This window comes from Anabrus simplex, chromosome 2, assembly GCF_040414725.1.
Source record: "Anabrus simplex isolate iqAnaSimp1 chromosome 2, ASM4041472v1, whole genome shotgun sequence".
In the NCBI taxonomy this organism is placed as follows: domain Eukaryota; kingdom Metazoa; phylum Arthropoda; class Insecta; order Orthoptera; family Tettigoniidae; genus Anabrus; species Anabrus simplex.
In genome coordinates, this window is record NC_090266.1 from 84,458,443 (window position 1) to 84,485,756 (window position 27,314).

Sequence of the window (27,314 nt, forward strand, 5' to 3'; positions counted from 1 at the left end):
GTTTTTTTTTTTTTGTATTGTATTATAATTATTGTGTTTTACAGACAAGGACAATGCAAATTGTTTAAAAACTTTTTATAAGGGACAGAACATTGGTAATAGCCTAAGAAAATATGTTAGTAATTTTAATCTGAAAAACAATTATATGCAGCTGAAGATGCCTAAGTCAAAGCGATATTAGGCCCCTTTAAACAACAAGCATCATCACCATCAAATTGAGGCGAAACGTGTCCCACAGTTTGATATTTTAAAATGTATATGTAATAAAGTGAGTTACACTGAGTGGACAAAAGTAATGGGAAGACACTGAATGTGATATTCATAACAGGTTGCTCCTCCGCAAGCCCTCAAAACGGCAGCAGTGCAGTGAGGCGTCACCTCTAGAAGGTGTTGGAATGTTCTGGAGGGATCTGGACCCACGCATCTTGCACTGCTACCCACAACTGCTCTAGTGTAATTGGTGCGGGGTTCATGGAGCGTACACCAGCATCGACAGCATCCCATAAATGCTCTATTGGATTAAGATCAGCTGCCCAGACCAGAACTGAGCCACCTCCCGCCTGGAGTCAACCTTGTTGACATGCAGGATCCATAGCTTCATGGGGCATACACCACACTATCACGCGCCCATCAGCTCAATACAACTAGAACCGGGATTCAACACCATACCACATGCCGCCACTGTTCCATGGTCCGTTGCCGATGTTTGCGGGCCCATGCATGTCGTTGAGCTCTGTGTTGATGTCAGCAAAAGGAACATGTGTTGATCATCGGCTGGTGAAGCCCATATGGTGCAGTTGCCTCCTTACAGTCCTGGTAGAAATGGGTTCCTGTCTCCCAACATTCACCTGGGTGGTGATCTGACACACAGTAGCCCATCGAGCGCCCAGTATGGTTCTGCAGAGGCAGCGTTATGTCTGTTCGTTAAAGACCTGCGGTCTTCCTGTGCTGTGGCAGTTTACGTGGATGATAACGTTCTCTCTGCGATGTTGAACATCCACCCTCGACACTGTTGACCTTGGAACCTGAATTTGCGTGTAATCTCTGCAATGCTATGATCCGTCCGCCGATGATCATCCCACATTCAAAGTCGGTTGACTTACAGCGTGTTGCCATCTTGACGACACTGGTGTATGTGACAGACTGCTGAGCTGCACTGCAGCTAGCTGCAACATTTAGGGGTCATACACGGCCCATTTTCTAATTGGACACCGCTTTCTGTGACTTTTGGTCACCCAGTGTACGTTGTATTGAATAGGTGGATCTTCAACGAATATTCTTCTTTTCATTGAAATAAGGGACTTAGTCTGATTTTTCATTTTTGAGATTTTTGTGGCTCTAAAATTGGCATAATATACTGAGCATTTTAAAAAAAGAGTTCATGCTTCTAGGTGCTATACTTCAGATGATGTTAGTTATTGACTGTTGCTATTAATAAAACTGTATTTGGAGAAAAACTCCATTACAGCTTTTATTAATTTTCTTACCAGTTGTACAAAGTTTTCCTGACAGCAAGTAGTGCATAACATAGTTTAAGAAGACCCATACTAGGCGAGTTGGCCATGCGGTAATCCGAGCTTGCATCCGGGAGATAGTGGGTTTGAATCCCACTGTTGGCAGCCCTGAAGTTGGTTTTCCGTGGTTTCCCATTTTCACACCAGGCAAATGCTGGGGCTGTACCTTAATTAAGGCCACGTCCTTCCCACTCCCAGGCCTTTCTTATCCCATCATCGCCGTAAGACCTATCTTAGTTGGTGCAAAAAGTCAAAACATAGAAATGCAATATTTGCACCCCAGACACGTTTGTTCAACTCTGCTGTAAAATTTCCATTGCTGACGTTGGAACCCTTTCCATGCAACGGGTCACATATCAAGTGATGACAATAGTTGTAGTCCTAATATTTACATGTCATTGTCTAACTCACGTGGGAAAGTTTTTTTATGTTAAGATTGAGTGAACTGAGAATGAAAGTTGAGGTTGTGTTGTTACCCTCCTTCCCCCCCAAGTGGCAAGTACAGTAAATATCTCTTTTGCACTGGTTGACAACTACGCGACATAAAATTTGAAATTTAAAGTAAAATCATATGAAACTCTTCACCTACAACAGTTAAGTCATTCCTGAACACCAAAACAAAGACTGAACACTACTTAATTAACAGTGCAAAATTACTAAATATTAACCAGAAAGAAACTCATAATAATAAGCAAATTCACTAGCATGGCAAGAACACTGTTACACAGCAATAAACGCACAGTTCTTCCCGGACGTGGATCGGATGTTAGCTAGATGAACATGCCCATGGTTGTACCTGTGGTTGACTTTAATGCATGAATATCGATTAAGAATTGAAACTTAACTGCTTTTGAAGTGAAAAGTGAAGCCAAACGCCATTAGATGACGTATGTGAACGTTTCTATAGGAATAATGTTAATTTACACATGTAAAGTATTTGTAGTGCTTTCAGAGAAGGTAGGCTGTTCCAACTCATTTCCCATGCATTTGTCTTCCAGTTCATTTGAGATAGTAAAATCATAATTTTTGTAACAGAAGATTCGCTTTTAGTGTGTTGTATTGTACTTGTAAAAGTGAAGCAAGAAATTTGTTGTCAACTTAAAATGAGTAATCCAGGCTGAAAACTCAATCTGGTATGGGGAGAATTTATAGAACTTGCCACTTCAAGTTGAAAAGGCATGAAAGCTAAATGCAAATCATGCAGTTTAGAAATGCAAGAATTAGTTGCTAGAATGAAGTTGGATATTCAGATGTGTAACAGCACAACAGATAATGAAGCAAAAAATGATACTGCAACATCTGGCAATGAAGATCAAAATACAGAGACAAATCCAGTAGTTTCATCTTCAGCATCAAAACAAAAGAGATCATTGGTTACATATCAGCTATCCACTGAGGGACCATCTCTAAAAGTTAAGCAAAGTCAGTCACTTTTTTGTTTGAACTAGTGAAAAATAAGAAGAGGACTCAGATAAGCAGGTTGCAAAATTCTGTTATGCTACAAACCTTTCCTTCTGCTCCATTAATCATCCAGAATTCAGAAGACTTGTAAGTCTTCAAGAAATTTATCAAAATAAGAGAGAAGTGTTTCAGGGATTTGAGTATACAATTTGTATGAGCTTAGCTGGATGGTCAGATGTGCATAATGAGTCCATTATTTATATTGCAATGACCATACATCTGTTAAACACAAGTCAATACATCTGGACACACACACACACACACACACACACACACACACACGTGCACAAAACCACTTAATTGAACTTGCAATAAATTCAGTGAAGATTTATGAGAGCAAATGAAGGTGTAATGTGAGAAGCTTTGTTACAGACAATTCAAGCAGTTTGTCGAATATGAGGAGTGCTCTCAAGAAACAGAAGATATTGATGTAATTACATAATGGCTCTTTTGTTCTTATTTTGAATCTTCTCTCCCATGTTCTTATGAAGGACACCTCTAACATAAAGAAACATGTAGTGGAAATTGTGAAATACTTCTGCAATAATCATTTTGCCAATGCAAAAGTTAGGTGTGAAGGAGGGCAATCATTAATCCTGTCTCAAGAAGTTTGATGGACTACCTTTTTTGACTGTCTTCAATCTTACATTAAAAACTGGCCACTATTGTGAAGATTTGTGACAGATGTGTGAAAAAAGATAGACAAGATCCTATTAACAGGCAGGTCAGTGACCTTCAAATAAAGCAAAATGCTGAAGAAGTTTCATATATCTTAAAACCAGTAGCACTGGCTCTTGATGTAACCCTCAGAAGTGACTGTACCATTGGACACGCAGTGAAAATGTAGGAAAAAACTGAAGTATAGCTTGAAGGAATTAACCCTTTGAGCGCCGCGTGCTATTACGGTTTTCCTACCGCTGAGTGCCAGGGCTAGTTTCCGTTTTTTTGTAAGCTTTTGTTTGATCACTCACAGTTCAGCTGTTATTGTAGGTAGAAACTTGAAATTTTTGTTATTATTTTACTAATATGATTGCCTATACAAATAAAGCCTTACTCAATTCATTTTTGACCATTGGTAAATATTTGGCAGCCAAAACCCAAAAATATTAATTAAAAACAAAACAAAAAACAAAAGTTTAGCAATAAAATTTACGTAGAACAATTTTTTATTTTATTTTATACAATGTGAAGATATACATCCTTGCGTACACACTCCTCTTGTTCATTAATGATTCCTGGAATATCCTTCTTGGAACCTGTTTCTGCCCTAAAGTACCTATACATACTCTTCTATTTTTCACTAAAATTTGTATGACCGCCAATTATGCTTGCCATCATGTTATCCTTAGCTGACTTCTTTGCTAGATTCCATTTCCTAGTAAATTCCTTCAATTTCTCCTTACTTCCACAGCCATTTCCAACTCTGTTTCCTTCAAACCTGCACCTCCTTCTTAGTCTCTTTACTTCTGTGTTAAAATATAGTGGGTCTTTACCATTCCTTACCACATTTAAAGGTTTGTACCTATTTCCACATTGCTGAACAATTGCTTTAAAAACCCATCCGACAATCTGATTAAATTTTTGTTTACCATTTTCCACCGATCAGTTACTTTTTAAAAACTCCCTCATGTCTGTTTTATCAGCCATATGGTACTGCCTAATAATCCTAATTTTAATATTTTCGTTTCTTTCACATTTATTTTGAACTACCACAGAAACGGCTTCGTGATCACTAGTACCATCTATTACTTCGGTTGTTCTATAGAGCTCATCTGGTTTTACCAGCACCACATCCAGAACATTCTTCCCTGTAGTTGGTTCCATCACTATCTGAATCAGCTGCCCGTCCCATATTAACTTATTTGCCATTTGTTGGTCATGCTTCCTGTCGTTCGCATTACCTTCCCTATTGACAATTGGTAAATTGAGCCGCTACAATCACATTCCTTTCCTTATCGTTTCCCACATAGCTGATTATCTTATCAAATAATTCTGAATCAGCATCTGTACTATACCCTTTCCCAGTCTGTACACTCCAAAGACATCAAGTTGCCCATTATCTTTAGAGATGAACCTTACACCAGGAATTTCATATTTGTTATCCTTAACGTTTTCGTAGCTTACAAATTCTTCTTTCATCAGAATGTACTCCCCCTCCTACCATCCCTATCCTAGCTCTATGATACACACTCCAGTTACATGTTATATTACATGTTATAAATCTGATTGTAAACCGTATTTGATATACATTATAATAGTTGTAAATGAAAAAAGCAATAAGATAAACCACCTTTCCAATACTTATAAATCTTAATCTTTATATTTAGGATACAATCATTATAACTGGTGTTATAAGTTGGTACGTGTTTCGCTCAACTGTCGTAAGCATCTTCAGCCATAATAAACTTAACGTAAAGTTTAGGCAGGGCCCCGAACCTAGTGACTTAAAGTATAATAGTTCTCTAAGAACTAATGTCCTCATTAGTGACAAACAATAACTGTATAATTAGTGTATAACCTTTTAAAGATTTCACATAATTAAGATAATAACACTACATTCATATTGACAGAGGTTAAAATAAATCAAATTACATTAGCTGATAATGAAGGAAATAATCATATTAGATTTTACATTGCAATCAGTCAGTCACTAGAAAACCGTTTTACAATAGTTCTAAAAATCATTTTTATTTTCGTTGAATGAAGTATAAAGTAAAATTAAAATAGTCACAAGTTAAATCTCAGTCTATTGCATAGAAAATGAGTCAGGTATGAAAAATCACTTAATAGTTACTTGATTAGTAGAATCAATCAATCATTCAATACTGATCTGCATTTAGGGCAGTCGCCCAGGTGGCAGATTCCCTATCTGTTGTTTTCCTAGCCTTTTCCTAAATTATTTCAAAGAAATTGGAAATTTATTGAACGTCTCCCTTGGTAAGTTATTCCAATCCCTAACTCCCCTTCCCCTGCCCCAGTTTGTCCTCTTTAATTCTAACTTTATCTTCATATTGTGATCTTTCCTACTTTTGTAAACATCACTCAAACTTATTGGTCTATGAATGTCAATCCACGCCATCTCTCCGCTGACAGCTCGAAACATACCACTTACAAGTCATTAATCTCATTTTTTGGTCCGTATTGACAACAGTGTTCACATTCAATTTTACAAAGTATACATTTATTATTCTCCTATTCAATACCTACAATACCACGTTTTGTGGTTACATAATCATAAAGGATTAAAAAGTTGTGGACATGTTTCGCCCTTCTTATTGGGCATCATCAGCAATTTAGTTAATCTTAAAACATTCTTGTGTCTGTCAACAGTTGGAATGTATAATTTAAAACAAAATTCATCCTCTGATCTACTTAGCAGTGACCGCGGCAAATATTACTGACTTTTACTAAGAAATGGATCCATTTCAGTTCCAGGCACATGCCGATTTTAAGAACGTCTTATTACAAATAATTTTTTAGACAATATTGTAAAATATACTACAATAATTTTATCATCTGCTCATACTTCCCATGTCAAATTTCTTAACTACTGATTCAAAGAAAAAAGATTTAATATCACAACATATCTCATCTCAACTTAAAACTTAAAAAGATTGTTTGTTTTAGGATTAACTTAAGTGCTGATGATGCCCAATGAGAAGGGCGAAACATGTCCACAACTTTTTAATCTTTTATTATTATGTAACCACAAAACTTGGTATTGTAGGTATTGAATAGGTGAATAATAAATATATACTTTGTAAAATTGAATGTGACATACCACTTACCGTATTTCACGGCATAATCGTCGCACTTTTTATACCAAAATTTTCGAACAAAATTGTAGGGTGCGACCATTATACGATGAATATTTAATACCAGTATTTGTATTACTCAAAAAATGTATTTATAACTAAATTGTATTTGATACAAATTTACGATGCACGTAATACTCGCGTTTATACATCAAAATAATTAAAATAGTCTAAAACAAAATTCATAATTTTTCGCAACAATTCGGCGAACGTTTTTCCAACCTGAAAATAAAAATGAACGTATTAAGTTAATTTGTCATTAATTTGAGTATTAAAGTTAAAATATTACACTTGCAAAAAATTATCGCTTTGTTGTGAAATACGGACTTACCGGTACGCAATTTATTCCAAATCTTCGGTGTCGCTATCGCAGGTTTCGCTATCTGATGCGCCGTCCTCGCCTCTGTTAATACCAGTATCAGATTATTCGTCTCCCTGCCACACTGCGTCATCTTCGGAACCGTCTAGTGCATTCGAAATCCCAGTCCTTTTGAAGCTCTTGGAGACTAGTTCAGGTGGTGTAAGATCCCAACTCTTCTTCACCCACGAGCATACCAAGTCCAAGGGTGGACGCCTGATATTTCCGGCGGGCGTCAATTGCTGATCGCCGCTCATCATCCACTCGTTGTAAAATCGACGTAAGTGGTCTTTAAAGGGTTTATTAACACATACGTCTAGTGGCTGCAAAGCAGATGTTAGGCCACCAGGAATGACTATCTGTCGTGTCTTATTTGTAGTGAGAATTTGCTTCACTTCGTTCACGAGGTGATCTCGGAAACTATCTAAAACAAGCAGATCTGGTTGTTTTAGTAGTGCACCAGGTCTTCTATTCCACACAGTTTTAACCCAGTCCAGCATGAGTTCTACGTCCATCCAACCCTTTGGTTGCACTCGTACATGAATTCCACGGAGAAACTGTATATTCTTAGGAATCGTTTTCCTCTTGAAAATGATGTAAGGCGGCAACTTTCTCCCGTCAGCTGTAATGGCTAGCATTGCCGTGCATCGCAACTTCTCACTACCGCTGGTTTTCATTAATACACTCCGTGATCCTTTTAGCGCAATAGTGCTGTTGCGAGGCATATCAAAAAAGATTGGAGTCTGGTCGGCATTACCGATTTGAGAAAGCAAGTACGAAGTTTCCTTGCGCAAACGTATGACAAATCGGTGAAAATTTACAATCTTGTCTGTGTAATCAGCAGGCAACTTTTGGCTTAGTGTTGTTCTCCTTCGCACTGACAGATTGTGTCGTCGCATGAACCCCTTAATCCACCCACGAGTCGCCTTAAACCGAGTTACCGGTATGTTGTGTTTGCGCGCTACCTCCTGTCCCTTAATTTGTAACATTTCATATGATGCACTGCAGCCATTGTTACGTATTTCACTGACGTACCTAAACACTTCTTCGTCAATTATAGGAAACTTCCCTGTTTTAGGACCTCTAAACGCGCGTCTAGAAGGGTTTGTGCTTTTTAGCTTGTTTTTTACTTTCCGCCAGTCACGCACCAACTTTTCACTCACAGAAAATTTTCTTTCTGCAGCTCTGTTCCCGTGCTGTTCAGCGAAGGCAATTACGCTTAGCTTGAAGCCCGCAGAATAGTTTCTATATTTACCCATAATCGCTTATAAATGCTTCACACGTTAATGTTTTGCGGTATAAATGACTTTCCGTAATTGTTCACTATTAAAACAAATTATTTCTGCAAACACCCAAAACACAAATTAAAAACTTAAATTCTCACGCACACATGTCTACAGTAATCACGTAAATCTGAAACAAATAAATGCATCTGTGATCTGTCCATTCCAGAGCAGCCAATACTGTTAGGCAGCAAGGAAGCATGCAACAATTTATCAGTTTAGCTCGTTGGTTGCGACACACTACTGCGCTTGCGCAAAGCTCGCAAACCGGAGCTCTAGCTAGCGCGGTGTAGATCTACTGTATAGTTGACTGTATTCCGAGACGTCAGTAACAAACATTCATTTTTTTCAATTTCTTTTAAACATACGGTAATTAGGTTAATATTTCTTCCCAGTTATTGATGATTTTACATTACATTACTGACGAGTTTATAAAATAAAACTTTAATAGCATTGGATAATAATTATCTTGACTGCTTGGATAAAAGTTTTCATCCCATGCCCGGACACTTATGACGTAGTAGTAAGATAAGAGTCTAGCGATGACAACTGAGACATCGTAAATAATTCGGCTGAATAATTCCGTGGAAATCTGCGTTATCGTCTTGGATTTCACTTCGTGCGCAATAACACAGGAGCCGGCCCCATGGTGTAGGGGTAGCGTGCTTGCCTCTTACACGGAGGCCTCGGGTTCAATTCACGGCCGGGTCAGGGAATTTTACCTGTATCTGAGGGCTGGTTCGAGGTCCATTCAACCTACCTAGCCGGTATTTCCTGGCGACGTTGCCGATAAGCGATAACTTACAGCCTTACGTATTTCAAATGGTAACTCATAATATGTAGGTGGTGAATAAATAGTACACTGTCTCGCGACCACGTTGTCAAACTGCCGATAGTCTACCGGTAAGCCATGCGTCGTACATATAGCGGTATTATTTATTTATACGTTGTGCAACATGTCGCAAACGTGACTGTGTTGCCAAATTGCCCATAAACCATACACGTATTTAAATTGCGCATTCATGTGCAACTTACGTTGCAGTTCCATTTACCTTTTAACCAGATTAGTGAACAAAATTTGGACGTGCGACGATTATGTAATTAAAGGTTTAAAGTCCGATTTTTGTATTGAAAATAAAGGATGCGACGATTACGCGGTGGCGACGATTATGCCGTGAAATACGGTAGTTGAGCAGCTCTTCTTCTTTCTCTCAATTCTTCCCAACCCAAACTTTGCAACATTTTTGTAACGCTACTCTTTTGTCGGAAATCACCCAGAACAAATCAAGCTGCTTTTCTTTGGATTTTTTCCAGTTCTTGAATCAGGTAATCCTGGTGAGGGTCCCAGTTCACAATAGTTCACATCACAGAATTAATCACGCCTGAAACTGCATATGTGTGTAGAGGCAAGTATTTACGACTATTATAACACCGGTTCCGTGAGAAAATTTCTGCATCCATTATATCATTTCTCAGCCATGATTCTACTCCTATTACAATATCTGGTAAGTATATATCTATTAAATTACTTTATTCCTTTCTTTACAATACTTCTGCAGTTGAGCACCGACATTTTTATGTCATCCCTTCTTGACTTTCAGTTCCCTGTTCCCTCATCACTGCTCCCTAGGCCACCCCCTTTCCCTGAATGTACCTCCCTATAACCCTTCTAAACAAATTTTCTAACTTATATGTACCACTGCAGTTTAAGTGAAGGCCATCTGATCGCAGATCCCTATCTCCTACCTACCCATTAGGATCTAGAAATCTCACTCCCAGTTTCCCACATACCCACTCCATAGACACATTTAAATCCCCAATCACCTTCCAGTCAGTATTCCACTGACAACAATCTCAGTTTCCTTAAAACTTTACCCGTGCTGCATTTACCATATTATAACAGAAATGAAATAGCATATGGGCTTTTAGTGCCAGGAGTTTCAGGGGACATGTTCAGCTCGCCAAGAGCAGGTCTTTGATTTGACTCGACTCCCGTAGGCGACCTGATGCAGTAATGATGATGGAGACGACACAAACACCCAGCCCCCATGCCAGCAGAGTTAACCAGTGATGGTTAAAATTCCTAGCCCTGCCAGGAATCGAACCCAGGAGCTCTGTGACCTAAGGCCAGCACGCTAACCGTTTAGCCATGGAGCCAGATATAACAGAGAAGTATAGAGACTAAGGAGGAGGTACAGGTTGGAAAGGAATAGACCTTCAACAACCACCTCGTACTTCTGCATCAAAGTGAACCACATCATCACCACATGCTCCTGACTTTTGACTTTTAACCTACGTAAACAAATTATCACAGGTCACTTGGCCATCACTCAACTTTATTTTATTCAACATTATGTTTTAAAAATAAGATTCCAATCGTCATTCTCATTATTATCTTGTTCCAACCGCTAGTCGATCAACATCATTTTACAGCAATTTTACTACTAGTCTATAACAAACTATCGTTTTATTCATTTTACTCATATTAATAGTCTTTCAGTGTTAATATTGTAAATACTTTCCCCGTTTATAAACTTCTCACTCGTAGCGTTGTCTTTAAAACCAGTATTGTACTAGTCTTTTACTATATGTTACTTTTCTTTCAAGTCTCTTCAAGGCTTTTCATAAATCAGTTTTATCTTATTTATATGTAAATCAGATGCCTGATTTTATTTCAAGTTTAAACCCATGGCTGATGATGCCTATATGTAACTAAGGTTAAGTAGGTTCCCACCTTCCAATACTTATCAATTTCTATATTATAGTTTTATTAATTACACAATATAAACCAGCTTAATCTCTAGGACATATTTTGTTTTGTCAAATCTTTTAGCTGAAGATGTTCCATAATTGGAACGTAAGCTGGTTTATATTATGTAATTAATAAAACTATTATATAGAAATTGATAAGTATTCGAAGGTGGGAGCCTACTTATAACTTAACCTTAGTTGTGTTGAGCCAATACGGGATAAAAATTGAGATTTATAAGCCTACATGTAAGGCGAAACATGTACCATTTAAATTAACATGTCAATGTAGTTTAACAAAGACAAGATTTATTGTATTGTTTTGGTGGACTAATTAATAAATTAACTTATTGTTATTATTTCAATGTTACATGTTGTAAACTTCATGATTATTCCGTATTGAAAGTTGTTATAACTTAAAATCCAATAAAGGTATTTTATTAGTCCACCCATTCAATACTGTCCACTTATAACTGGTTACAAATACATACGATTACATACACATTCGGGACATGTTTTGCCCTTGCTGTAGGGCATCTTCAGCCTTAAATCAATCGTAAAATATTACTCTTAAATATTAAAACAAGAAGCTAGAAAATTAGCCTTGTAACCTTATATACTTAAAATTCTGGTACACTAAGTGCAATAAATGGACTACACTAAATAAAAATTGTGATAAAATATCATTGGAGCACTAGGACTTGGTCATTCTAAAACCATGTGTTCTGAGACTAAAACTAGATCATCTTCTTATACAAACTTTTGAAGTCCTTATAAAATGTCTCATTGAATTGTCTCCTATTTCTCCGAATGCAATGGTAAAAACATATATTCGAACAAAATAAAAGTGATATCATAAGCACAGGAACTATGTCTTATGAAAGACGTGGTCAGTGCTGCTACTGTTGTCATTAAATGTGAAGGTAATTTAAACTCTCCTAGGGTAGTTGTAAATGAGGTGAGAACTGGAGCCTCTGTACACGATCGTAAGAAATGCAGTATATCATCCCTTGTAGATAACATTTCAAAGCCTACTGGATCATTCGTTCTGTGTTTGCTGTGAAATGTTACACGTGACCTTTCGTTACAACAGCATTCACTTGTCTGTTGGGGTGTTCCTCGTGTTGTATCTATGCGGCAGAGGCGGTGGGGAATGATTCCCCAGTATATAAGGGAATGATAAGTTTGAGTGGTGTTGTTAAAAGTAGGAAAGATCACAATATGAAGATAAAGTTGGAATTCAAGAGCACAAATTGGGGTAAATATTTGTTTATAGGAAGGGGAGTTAGGGATTGGAATAACTTTCCAAGGGAGATGTTCAACCAATCTCCAATTTCTTTGAAATCATTTAAGAAAAGTGTAGGAAAACAACAGATAGGGAATCTGCCACCTGGGCAATTGCCCTAAATGTAGATCAGTAGTGATTGATTGTTTACTATACAGTAAAACTACATACAGTACTGAGTTATCTCTTAAGATTTATCTTAGATGTTATGTGTATAAATTGCAAGGGATAAATTTTGCTTATGTAAGAATCCCTTCCCGTTAATGCACACCTCCCACGTGCGGACAAATTTTTGCAACGGATTAGCGTCCATATCAGAGAAGTTTCACTGTAGTGCTGAACATGGTAACTGGTTTCTCACCTAGGTAGAAGGTTATTGTTATATATATCTTGCTCATACAGCCTGGCTACACTCCCTTATGCTACTTGTCTTATTATCCATTTTATCATCATTTGATATTGACGATTAGTAAAGACAGTCAAATTTTGTGACTCGCAAAATCGTGAAAATCCTCAAAACCAAATATACATGGTTCACATAAAAAATATCATGTAATTAGACGTTTCAACTCGTGAACACTCCCAAAAAATTGCAAAAATCCTATGATGTGTGAATTTAGTTTTTCTTGTCATTATTTGCGAAAAGACACAATTTTTCAGTAATTAATAAATTCATTATCTATATTTGGGAATTTTAGAAGCTCTGTTTGAAAAATGTACTAGGTTGGAATGCTGGCACTAGATGGTGTAAGTTGACATGGTTCTTAAATGGTATGATAGGTGGCAGACGCTATCGAAGGCTATCGATCATCAGTCGATATATGTAGTTACTTGTTTAGCTGCGTTCTTGCTGTATCCTGGCTTGCATTGCTGTAGTCAGTTTTCTTTTGTGCCTTATGTGATCCACCAAATGTAAGTTTGGAAGAACAACTGAATGGCATGACAAAGTTAAGAAATTTTATGAAATGAAATGGCGTATGGCTTTTAGTGCCGGGAGTGTCCGAGGACAAGTTCGGCTTGCCAGATGCAGGTCTGTGTATAGACAAGAAAGGATTGGGCATATTAAGTGTAAAATGATTATATATTATAATTTTGGCATTCAGGTACTTGGTGTAAAGCTACTTTCTTCAGGACTAGAATTTGTCTATGAAACCTAACCTAAGCTTAAATCTAAGTTAGCTGGGGCTGTACCTTAATTAAGGCCACGGCCGCTTCCTTCCAACTCCTAGGCCTTTCCTATCCCATCGTCGCCATAAGACCTATCTGTGTCGGTGCGACGTAAAGCCCCTAGCAAAAAAAAAAAAAATCTAAGTTACAAATACATTAAACACATTAAAATACACAGTACATGTTAAAATCCATTAAAATAATGAGAATAAAACATTTCATGGAATTGAATGTGTGTGTCTTGCGTCTGTCTTCATTCTCGTTTTTGAGTCCAATGTTGCAAATAATTCGGTACTTGCGTTTGTAGGCAATGCTGCAGTTCTCTTAGGAAGTCTTATTTACTTAATGATGTCTTCACTTGTATGTGTGGTGAAAAGCTTCTATTGTTAACAAAATCCGATTGTATAGACAAAGGTAAGTATGTGCACCTGTGAGTGAAATCTTATTCTTTAAGTATAGGAAGCAGATGTGGTCTTGGTCATACGTAAGTATTTCTTGATGCAGAGTTGTAGTGGTGGCTTCTTCCTCATCTATATCTGTGTGCTGATATATGTTATTATTGTTATCGTGGCTGGGTGATCAAACGCAACCCAGCAATAATAATATATATCAGCACACAGATATACAGGGTGGCGCACGAATAGTTGACATATTTGAAAAGCAAATATAAAATGCAACTTATGTGCTATGATTTTCAAATTTCGCGCACACCTTCCCTGTTTCATGGAAATACCTGTAGAGGTGACACTGCTGCTTTGTCTCCAAATTCCTGCATTCCAGTGAGCTTTCTGCCATGACCGACCAGGGCCGACTTTCCGTTCAGGAGCGCGCCAAAACAGTTATCTTTTAATGTGAATCAAAAAGTATTACGGTGACACAAAAAATATTTCGAGCTGTATTTCAGACTAGGTGGGTACCAGCAAGGAACACCACCCTTCGCTTTTACAGAAACTTTGAAGAACAAGGCAGTGTGCTGGGAGAAAAGCGACCACGTGCACCAGGAGTTCGGTCTCCTGAAAACATCGCTGCGCTGAGGGTCGCCATGCAGTGCAGCCCACACAAGTCAACACAGGGGGCTTCATGAGAAAGTGGAATATTGCACCATTCAGTTCAAAAAATATTACACGGCGACCTTCAATTGTACCCGTACAAAATGTCTGTGCTACACAAGCTAACAGATCTTCACAGGCAGAAGCGTTTGCAGTACGCCTTATGGACTCAAGATAAAGATGAAGTACTGTTCAACACTTGGTTCTCTGACGAAGCCTATTTTCATCTCAAAGGGGCAGTTAATAAACGAAATGTGCGGTTTTGGGCTACAGAAAACCAGACTTTATTCACGGAAAAACACGTATGGGGAAAAAGTGAGTCTGTGGGTAGCTCTGTCATGTCACGGGTTAATTGCACCATTTTTCTCCAGTCAGACAGTTAATGCACAGCAATACAAGGACATACTGGCGAATGAATTCGTGCCTCAAATTCTCGCTGTACCTATTCATACGCGGTGCTTTATGCAAGACGGTGCAACACCTCACACAGCTAACGATGTTGTTGAGTTTTTGAGGGGAGTATGTGTTGATCGTGTAATGTCTCGTCACCCACAGTACAACAATTATGGTGGATTCTTCTGGCCTCCTTAAAGCCCGGATTTAAATCCTTGTGATTTCTTTTTATGGGGCTATTTGATAGAAAAACTTATCGCTTTAAGACCTCAAAGCCGCATTTAAATGCGTGCTCGGTTTGTGCTGCTCTCCAGTGAAATTCATGAAGACCTGTACCGCAAAGTAGTCAGAAACATGCGTACTCGTCTCTAAGAGTATATCCGCCAAAGTGGAGGCCACATTGAACGTGATATCGTGAAATGTATTTCCAGGGTCCAAGCTGCCTGCGTCTAAAATTTCATTAGTGTTCTGTGAAAAATAAAGTTGTTATTCTAAAATTAAATGTGTCAACTATTCGTGCGCCACCCTGTAGATGAGGACGGAGCCACCACTACAACTCTGCATCAAGAAATACGTATGACCATGACCACATCTGCTTCCAATACTTAAAGAATAAGATTTCACTCACAGCTGCACATACCTCTGTCTATACAATCAGATTTTGTTAACAATAGAAGCTTTTCACCACACATACAAGTGAAGACATCATTAAGTAAATAATAAGACTTCCTAAGAGAACTACAGCATTGCCTACAAACGCAAGTACCAAATTATGTACAACATTGGACTCAAAAAATGAGAATGAAGACAGACACAAGACACACACATTCAATTCCATGAAATGTTTTATACTCATTATTTTAATGGATTTTAACATGTACTGTGTATTTTAATGTGTTTAATGTATTTGTAATTTAGATTTAAGCTTAGGTTAGGTTTCATAGACAAATTCTAGTCCTGAAGAAGGTAGCTTTATACCCAATTACCTGAATGCCAAAATTATAATGTATAATCATTTTACACTTAATATGCCCAATTTGGACACTCAGACATGATGCTTTCCTATGGCATCTCCCTTTAGAAAGGGCAATACCAATTAATGCTTGACACATAATATGTAAAAGTACTCATGTTCAGCTGGTGATGACTATTTAAAGTCAAAACCGGTCCTGTAAGCTAATTCTTACAATAAAAACTGTATTGATAAGGTGGAACCCTTTCTTGTGTATACATATGTAAACAATCAATACTGAAATGAAACTAGTAAATCAAGATGCAGGTCTTTCGACTTAACGTTTGTAGGCGACCTGCGCATCGTGATGGGGATGAAATGATGATGAAGACGACATACACCCAGCCCCCGCGCCAGCGAAATTAACCAATTAAGGTTAAAATTTCCGACCCTGCCAGGAATCGAACCCGGGACCCCTGTGACCAAAGGCTAGCATGCTAACCATTTAGCCATGGAGCCGGACAAGAAATTTGATGTTGTGTACTGTGCTTACTTTAACAAATGGGTAGCATGGGACACATCAGATGGCATGAAGAAGCATATTGCTGGTAAAAACCACTGTGCTGCAGCGAGCGCGCATAAATGACAACACACAATGTTTGAAACTGCGGAAGGAGCAAAAGGCAATTACAGTATGCTGTTTTAGGTTATGTTCTGCAATCCTTTTTCAACATTAAATACAACATCAAAGATTTTAGTTATTTTATTTATATCCAGTATGTTGTGTTCAGTAGAGGTGCAACCTTAGCATAAAAGTATCATATTTTATTTTGAGTTAGCAATATTTGCAGTGCATTTAAAGTTATTTTACTTTACTTTATGTTTGGTATCTTGATTTCTAGGAAGCATAAGTGGGTTTCCACTAATATTCCTCTGGGAAAAGTCGACCACCCAGCATTTAAAGCACGGATAAAATAAAACATGGTTAGTGGAGGAGACCTTACTGGAAGCAGCATTCCAAGAAGAGAATATCTGCCCTCCCTTGCAATGAGGAGGAAGAAAGCGACAAGAGTAGCTTTGAAGGACAAAAGGTTGGCAATGTTGTCTGATGAAACAGCTGACAAGTTAGGTAGAGCTGTTTTTGTAATACTTTTGGCCACTGTCAAACCCTATAGCACGCAACAGTATGTAGAAGCAATGACCTGTCTCGATGAAGTGAACTGTCAAATTTGTGCCGCACTATTACAGAGGCCCTGCAAGATACGTAGATGTTGTAGCTTTCATGTAACTTCGAAATGTACATGATCTCATGCTTTCAGGGTTTCTCTATGCTTTTGCCAGAAAGTGCAGTCCATGTTCAATGTTCGGTGCACAAACTAAATTTGGTTGGCGTAGTTCTCAAAAACAGTCTTCCATCTTTAAATGAGAATGTGGTGTCAGTAAAGGGAATTTTTCTTCATGCAAGAAGGAAGAGGCATTCCTTTTGGCACTTTCTTCAGCTGAAAGGCTCAGAGACAGGTCTGTTCCCTCTCCCTGTTCCAACTAGGTGGAACACTTGGCTGGAATCAGTAGAATGGTTGGCAGACAACCGGAAAGTTCTCTTTGAATTCCTTCAGTCAGACCAAGGAGAAGCTTTCAGTGCTGCTTCTATGCACATCCATACCTTGAATGAAGATGAACGGAAAATCGTTCATACAGATGCTATTTTTGTTAAGTCACTGTCTTCTCTCCTCAAGCCAATGTTCACTTATTTTGAGACAAACTCTAAACCCATTGCTGGGGAAGTTTACCCTAAGCTGTAAACTTCAAGAAACGACTAGCAATGGTTTCGGAGAGTACTTTTAGTGATGTGCAAAATCAGAACTTAAGTCAGTTCAAAAGTCAACACAAAGAGGAGACTGTCATTGAAATGAAGAGTGCTGGAAGGCAAATGATGGTTATACTAGACAAATTAATGCAAGGAGGTCCTGTTTGTAAACTTCAACTGGTATCAGACTGTTTTACAAACAGAATTTAAGCATTGGTGAAACTGAAAGCAGTAAGAAACCTCTCTTTGATAAGCTGCTAAACTTAAAAAAATCTATCACTTTATGTAGCAATACATGCATACATTGAACTGAAGGACATAGTTAAAAATAGTCCTGTACTTTCAGTGCGATAAGGTTTGCTGTTGTTACGTGAAAATCAGTGATTTTGTGGACAGAACACTTCAAGCTAAATGGGTTGCAGCTTCTAATGTTGACTGTGATTTTGTTTTTTGTTTTGTTTCCTCAGTTCTCAAGTGTGCTAAAATATAGAACAAAAACCGTACAATGACAAACTTAGAACTGTTGTCTGCATACATCTTTGAATGTCAAATAATGTTAAGTATCTTAGAATTGTTGCCAACATAAAATTTTGAATATATAATTTAAAAATTTCAAGTTTACTCAAGAAATTTTCATCCTTTTTAACTAAAAATTGTAGCCATTTTTATTCAGGAATTTTGACTGTCTCTAATGATTAAGTACTCTTGATAAGTGCTTTTTTTTTCCTTCTTCCAAACTGTAGATAACAGAAATTTTCATTTATTTCACATTACTGGGGGCTGAAGACATAGATATTCGACTTGTTAAAGCCGTCATCATTATTGAATGAAAACCTACAACCTGTTTTCCAGTCAGTGACCAGGTCAGGGATGGAATGAATGAAGCCCCCATCTTGCAGCGAGGAAAGGAGTTGTGCCGGCTGCCGAAGCCTGTCGCACTCCTCTGGGGCAATGATTAATGACTGACAGATGAAATGAAATTATATTGGAGAGTGTTTCAAGTTGTTTCTATAATATCTAAGTAGAAAACATGGCGTATGGCTTCTAGTGTCGGGAGTATCCAAGGACAAGTTTGGCTCATCACGTGCAGGTCTTTTGATTTGACGGCCGTAGGCGACCTACGCGTTGTGATGAGGATGAAGTGATGATGAAGACAACACATGCACCCAGCACCCGTGCCAGCGAAATTAACCCATGATGATTAAAATTCCCGACCCTGCTGGGAATCGAACCTGGGACTCTGTGACCAAAGGCCAGCGCGCTAACCCTTTAGCTATAGAGCCAGACAATATCTAAGTTATGCTAAGGTAGTTGCAAAGCTGCAAGAACTGCATGGCAATTAACCGTACTTCTGTTGATGTTTAACTCTTTCCGGTCTAACTGCGAGCTATGCTCGCAGCGGCCGAAATTACATTCAGGCCGCACTGCAAGTATAGCCCTTAGTAAGGTTTGACAATTCACTAAAAATCGAGAACGAGCTATACATGCATTCTGGTGGTTACGTCGTGTTTCTTCCTGTATTAGTTACGAGAGTATTTAAGCAGATGGCAGTATTATATGTCTAAGTCAGAGAAGTTATATTTTTGATCAGCATGCATCAGTAGATGTTGTCACTCAGTGAGCTCGAAGACATGGCTTCTCACGGCAAACATGTGCTTGACGAAAGTGATATTTTCGATATTTTATGATATATTTATAAGTTTACACGCAAATGACATGTGAATTCGAAACAACTTCTTACATTTCATGATGATTGGAGTTAGTTTTACGGTCTAGCACATGTTCCCGCGTATTTCAAATTTGCGTGAATACGTAAGATTGCCTACATATTAGTGAAATTGTTTGTTTAGAAGACTGTATTTTCTCTTTCTCAGAAGTCTTTTGTGGTAAATGGAACAATAATTTTACATTTGAGTAACTTTTGACAAAATTTATCAATTAAAATAAAATTTCATAAGAGCTCCCATTTTCATTATTGTAATTATTACTATTGAAAAAGTATTATTTTTGTTTTGTAGTTGCAATGCATATTTTATATTAGCAAAATAGGGTAAATATAACAGTATTTCAGAAAACTGTACTTGCATCTGTCAGACCTTTCCTCCATTCACAAAACATGGTGTTATATATAAACAATTTTAAAATCTCAAGTGATAGTTAACATGATACAAACACTGTTTTTCAAAATTAGATGCTCAAACAAGCACAAAGAAAAAAAGAATCATTCAAATTTCTCCTACGGGTACTGAGATATAATGTTTTAAAAGTCCTTAAAAATGCCTAGTCCAGAACGTTTGTTAGGGATATTAAGGCCCAGACTGGAATGGGTTAAGCAATGTTATGAAAGTGGCATAATTTCAAAAATGTTCGAATACACCTTTATCTCTAAAAATAAATGGAAAACACATACATACATACATACATACATACATACATACATACATACATACATACATCTTCATTATAGACTGGTATGCCTTTCAAAATAATTAAGAAGTAATAACAGTATGTAAATTTTTCCTTTGTGTTTCACATTTGACTTTCGTTGGTCTTGTTGGCAGCCGAGTTATATATTACTCATAAATTAAGGATAAACACTCTTCTTTATATGTGAAGTATTATAGATTCACTGACATTATTATTATTATTATTATTATTATTATTATTAAACAATTTTAAATTAAACCTAAAGGAACACATGGCTCTGTGTATTATAGATTTTCTTGTTGGCATATGGAGTCACAGAATTACTTTCCACTGAAATGTATTCCGTGACTTATCTTTACCCATTGATTCACAGGCTGGAAAATTGCGTAAAATGAAGCATGAACAGCAAAAGGATTCTGATGGTCTTGGAGTGAACATCCGCAGCATCATCATTGTCGCAATTTTAATGATGCTTATGATGTTTGCTGTTCACTGTACTTGGGTGACAAGTAATGCCTATTCTAGTCCAAGCATAGTATTAGCATCTTATAGTCATGATGGGTAAGTTGACATTGCATTAATTAATACAGTCCTACAAACAACGATTTATTATTTTGAAAATGATCAGTTTTATCAGTATGAATTATGTAAAGCTTCATTCCAGCATCAGAAAATGTACCCAATCTTTCAGTGCTCTCTTCTTTTTTAAACTATATCTGTGTTGTACCTCATCTTCAACTTCTAAAGCAGTTTTGAATTGCTATTCTTCAGAGCCGAGGCCCGATTCTCTATAGTATATGAGAGTTCATTTCGCTCATGATACAAAGAGTTGGCAAGATATTCATGCACATTTTAAAGCAGATTGGAAGTAAAACAAGAAGGAAAAAATTCTAGATGTCTCACCAAACATACGTTAAGTTATTATAATATAAATCATATAAATAGTGTGTTAAATTCATTTTCAAACATTGGTAAAAATATGTTTTCAATAGGCCTTGTTTTTTTAAATTTACAATATATTGTAGAAAATATTTTGTGTATTATGAAACCTTTGTGGTACTAACGAATAATCTTAGTGCAGTTATTAATGTTACTAAAGCAGTGTAGTAGTTTGACGAGTAAAAATCTACATCCATTACCAAACTTTAATATACTGTTTTAGGCTATCTTTACCAGCTTGGACAAGTTAAGACATTGACACCATGGCAAATCTTGCACATCTCCCGCTATACGTGGGGGGGGGGTGGAATAACATCCACGGTAGTAATAAGAGGCAACTAAAAGCGGGATCAGGGCAGTGGCGGCTCGTGCTGAATTATTTTGGTTGTTCTGCACTGTGACGCCCAGTCCATTCCAGTGAGTTCAATAGACAAATCTAAATTCATATTGCATACGGGAAGTGCCAGCCGAGCTCGTGTACACCCATCCTCTAAATCCATGGAAACTCCTTGCTCATAGTCCAATAATTATTGAAGTTCCTGAAAATGTACAGAAAAATTACAGGTATAAACATTCATGTCAATTTGTAAGACCCCGATTTCAAGGGACTTTGATGTTATAAATAACTGCCTTGTAAAACAAAATTAAGAAGTTACAAAAAATATTATATATTAATTACCTTATTGTCGTGTGATCTTTGTGAACTATCCTAGACAATATTTTTTTCCTTTCATTTTTATTTTGCACAGAATAAGTTATCTTATTTTTCCTTTTCTTTTCATTATTCAGTAAAGATGGCAGCAACTGGGAACAGTTGTGTTTTTGTACCTCCAACATATTACTTTCTTTTCTTAGTCTTTCTTGTGTATAGAAGTGTGTCGTTTTGTGCTTTTGTTTCTACAACCATCCCTGAAGCAAGTGAAGTGTCGTGTGATTCAATACTACAGTGGTGCATCGCTGAACGGCATTACATTTTCTCTGCTTTGTCCGTCTCTGATCTCCCTGTGCTTCGCCATGCTCAGGAAAATTTCAAAATCACACCTTAAGAATGACTAAAACCGGCACATCACTTCTATAACTGGAAACCTTAAAAAAAAAAAACCTAAAAAATTTTGTACCCTCATTTCATCATGTAGATAGTCACCCTGGATACCACTGAATCTTAAACTACATAGTAATGATGTCCCAACTGAATAATAAAGGTCTCAAAAATTCAATGAGTACTTTCACTCCACCTTTAACCCTCCTGCACCTATCGCAGAACTACCACAGATGAAAAGTGTTTACAGTTGCTCACTGTCACAAATATCAACAACCCCTAATAAAGTTCAAAATACCATATTTACCCACTATTAGACCCCTTTTTTCCCACTTTTACAGCCAAAAATAGTAAAGGGGGGTCCAATATGCGTTAACCTCAAAATTTGTGCAGCGAACACATGACTTCTAGGTTATAAAGAGCTATAAATTGTATGTGTAAACTTTCTATACTATTATTTAACAAACTTAGAATGTATTTAAGTTATACTGGCAATTTTCATCGGAAGGCAGTATTTCTAAACCTAGAAAGACAATAAATGGTGAATACGACTTTTAGGCCTACGGTACATATAAAAGTCCATTTTAGTTACTCATATCACGTGATTCGTTACATCTCATTAATTCCTCTGGCGAGGTTGACGTAAGGAAGGGCATGTGGCCGTATAAACTCGCTACGAAGATTCGTCTCGCTTTATACTCAATCCCGTAGAAAGAAGAAAGGGATAAGGGTGTCGTGTTATCATATAATTAAATATTGTCAGTTCAGCAGTAGGCCTACCACACAGTAAACCTGATCACTGCTTTCATTTGAATTATCGCCTTGTGCCGCCAACTTCCCCGCCTTGATACTGGTGTGTCGGCATTCTAAGTGACGTCATCTTTACTGCTACCTCTCGTCAGTCACGTCAGCCATGCTTCATTCTCTTAGAGCCATGCACTGCAACCAAGAGCATACGAGGTCCCGTCTGTTTGAACCTTTTAAAAATAATTTCGTTCCAGACTATAGAATCTTAAACAGTGTAAATCTATTCCCACATGGTCTCTGATATTCCCAATTGGTGTATATGTAGCAGAAGCCACTCCTTCCGAATAGAGCCGTGCTGTAGAAGGCATGCCAAACCATCAGCTGATAACTAGCGTATATTACGAGTTGTACTTCCGAATGTAATACATAGTAAGATAGTATAAATGATCCACCTTATATCAATACAAATGACAACCTAGCAAAACACGAGGTGAACAATCGAATCAATAAGGCAACACAATTTTACCACCAGGTAAGACACCTGCTGTGGGATGAGCAAATACCCATGAAAACAAAAATGACATTGTACAAGTCCTATTATACACCAATTCTTACATACAGTCTCGAAACCACAACACTGACCAATAGAGATAATTCCAAACTTCAGGCAGCTGAAATGAAATTCCTACGCACTATGATCCAGAAAACTAGGAAAGACAAGATTAGGAATGAGAAAATTAGAGAAGAAGTAGGAATAGATGATTCTCTCCTCAATAAGATTCAGATATCAAGACTGAAGTGGTTTGGTCACATGAAGAGGATGCCAATAAACAAACTGCAAGGAAGGAATCTGACAGAAAGGTAGAAGGAAGACGACCCGTGGGAAGGCCACGAAGGAAATGGATAGATTTAGTTAAAAGCGATGTACTGCCGAGAGGTCATGATTGGGACAAGTTGGTGGAGGAAGAATGGTACAAGGACAGGATGAGATGGAGGAGGCTCATATACCACACCCGGGAAACTGGAGATGGTTTAGGATGATAATGATGATATCAATACAAATTATGTTGTTAATACAAAATCACAACATTTTTATTAGGGACCGGTTTCGATGTCTTTGGACATCATCCTCAGCCATACCAGGTTAAATGAACAAAGATATATATCTTACAATACAGAATATAAACCATTAATAATGAGATCATATAAAATGGGAGAAATATACAACATGATGCTCAATCATTTTTACGAAATGTAAAAGTTAAAACTTGATGGTCAGACAATAAAATAGGAATGAAAATGTTAACATTCTTGAATGATTCTTGAGTATCATGTTGTATATTTCTCCCATTTTATATTATCTCATTATTAATGGTTTATATTCTGTATTGTAGGATATATATCTTTGTTTATTTAACCTATTATGGCTGAGGATGATGTCCAAAGACATCGAAACCAGTCCCTAATAAAAATGTTGTGATTTTGTATTAACAACATAATTTTATTGATATAAGGTGGATCATTTATACTCTCTTCTATTGTCTGTGAATCTCCTTTCAATATGGACCAAATATGAAGTTTTTAACATTAGATACATAGTAACTCAAAAAACTGCGGCTGTTGAAACACAGACCCTTATTTTTAAGTTCATTTCATGCTTGTTCTCTACATTTATCACATCAGGATTTGCGTAAACAGCTGTCCATGAGATAAGACAGACCACAATGTTTAGGTTAGGTATATTATCGCCCTGATGGTGCCGAAAGTTTGACGGAAAAAATAAATAACAGGAAATTATACCGCATTTATGCCTTTTTATTATCATAATATTTAATTTCATACATTTGTTCCCTCTTTTTTTATTAACTCGTACCCTAGTGTGTTTTGTTTGGCGTCTCCAAAAATCGTTTAAAGTACGTGGGAACATAAAATTATTATTATTTGTTAGGTACGTTGGCAAGTAAAAAAATCGTTTTAATTAGATAGCTTTTATCACATTTTAAACTTACTTCTCTCCAAATATATACCTATATTGGCCCGAGTTACGAGATATTAAACGACCACTTTGTTAATGATCTCGCCTGCTGTATAAATAACAACCACCACGAATATTTCTCAACTAAAGTAAACTCGTTTCCTCATCCCGAGGTGGTACAGCTCTTTTTAGACACACCCCCAGTGGAGGGGAGTTACATGTACCGCTTTTACCGCATACCAACCGTCCTGCCATTCGAAAATCTCTAGCCGTACGGTACCGGGAATCGAAGTCGGACCTCTGAAAACAGCAACTAATTGTGCTAATCATTATGCTTGCGGACATTATTAACTACAAAACACAGACATATAGCATGATTGATGCATGCTTGCAATGCGTGGGTTGGACACGAAGCTAGGCCTATTCATCTATTTGTGCGATGTCATCAGAGTTGCAGTAGACCTACACTACAGAGGCGGACATTTCTTAACTACGAAACATAGATGTATCGCATGGATTCGACGCGTTTTCATTGCGTAGGTCGTACGGACGAAACTATTCACAAATTTGTGCGATGCCATCAGAGCTGCAATAAGACTTGTACCCGCTTCGAAGCGGAATCGTCGTTGTTCTCTGACAAATTACGTTGGGTGGTCTTATATGCAAGATTTCTTTTTTTCATTTTCTTCATCTCGAAAAGCCAGGGGGGATCTAATACGCGAGGGGTCTAATACACAAGTAAATACGGTATTCTTAATAGTCTCCCAACAAACCGCTCCACCGGACCCAATGATATTAGCCCTATATTCCTCAAAAATACTTCTCATCTCTCTCTGCACCCTTATCTACAATTTTAAACCTGTGTATGGCTACTGGTACTTTCCCCGACAGCTGGAAACAAGCTGATATCACACCTATTTTCAAATTTAGCAACGAACATGATCTCATCATACCGCCCAATATCTATCGTTCCAATACCATCCTCTGTCCTTGAAAGAATAATCCACCCCGACTCCTCTTTTTCACACAGCGGCACCTATCTGAAGAACAACCCAGATTCGCTCCTGGAAAATCATGCCTCACTAACCTTACTGTTCTCAATCACATCATCATCTCAGGGCAGAATTCTGGGGCCCCTACTCTCTCTATATCGATGACAATTCTTTGGACCCAAAATAGTCGGTGTTCCCTCCTCCTGTACGCTGATGACCTGAAAATCCTAAGAGAAGTGTCTACGCCTGATGACTGTGATGAATTATACACTGTTCTCAATTCGTGTGGTGACTGTTCAAGAAATGGAATCTTTCTCCCAGTGTTATGAAGTGCAGTACAATCTCCTGTTCATTGCTAAAGCAAGGAATGAACGCTGCATATACCATCCAGGGAAATGCATTGCAATCGGCTTCTCAGGTAAGAGACCTAGGTATTATAATAGACTATAAACTAACCTTCTCTGCTCACATTCAGTTTATAAAATCCCGTGCTATGCGTACCCTTGGCATTCTTTACAGGTTCCCTGAAATTAATGATCTTAACGCCTTTATTCTTTGTCTTGTATGTTCACCCCATTATTGATTTTTGTTCCCCTATTTGGTCCTCATCTGCTATCACAAACATGTCTCACCTAAATAAAATTAAATCTGACATTGTGGACTACCTGGGTATACTTGACCTGAGAAGCCGTTTTCAGTTCTCTGATCTATGTTACCTTCACAAAATAATCAATGGCTACACCAAATGTAACACTCTACCGGCGTACTTCCCTATATACGTTCCTCCCTGCCCTACACACAACTGGCGCTCTCATCATGTGTCATGTCCGCGCCTAACCTTACAACATTACATGTTACAAATTTCATATTTGGTCCGTATTGAAATGTACCTCAATTTAAGATGATATCAAAATTTATTAGGATCAACCTATTCAATACAATAGAATTTACAAAGTTAGGACTTACATCCTATTAAACTGAAATTTGAAGGGACATGTTTCGCCCTTTAAAAGGGCATCATCAGCCTTTTTACACTCAACTCAAAGATAAAAATCAGGATCCTGATTGTCATGGTAAAAGAAATATAACATGAGAATATAAGATTAGAGTGAAATTATACAATGTGAGAAATTGTTAAGAGTTCTTAAATAATAATTTACAATTAAAAACTTCATTTAAAATATTTGCGAAGAAAAAGTTGAAGTTGGTATGATATTACACTAGTAATTTTAAAATGATTTTATAAATTAGACAAACTAGGCCTTAACCACATAATAACAAGAAGGTCTATGGCTAAAGTTGCCGTATCAAAGTTCGAGTGAAATTCGGCTGGAAGCAACTTGATTTACATGTTGAAGAGAAG

General features: G+C 37.5%; 1 protein-coding gene across 1 annotated transcript in view; it reads left to right on the forward strand.

Moving 5' to 3' along the window:
• Positions 1–27,314, forward strand: part of Stt3B (catalytic subunit 3B of the oligosaccharyltransferase complex) — a 518,075-nt gene that overhangs the window by 174,760 nt on the left and 316,001 nt on the right. The window contains exon 9 of the mRNA XM_067140186.2: positions 20,633–20,820. Within this exon, the coding sequence (XP_066996287.1) occupies positions 20,633–20,820 (188 nt within the window). The remainder of the gene's footprint in view (positions 1–20,632; positions 20,821–27,314) is intronic.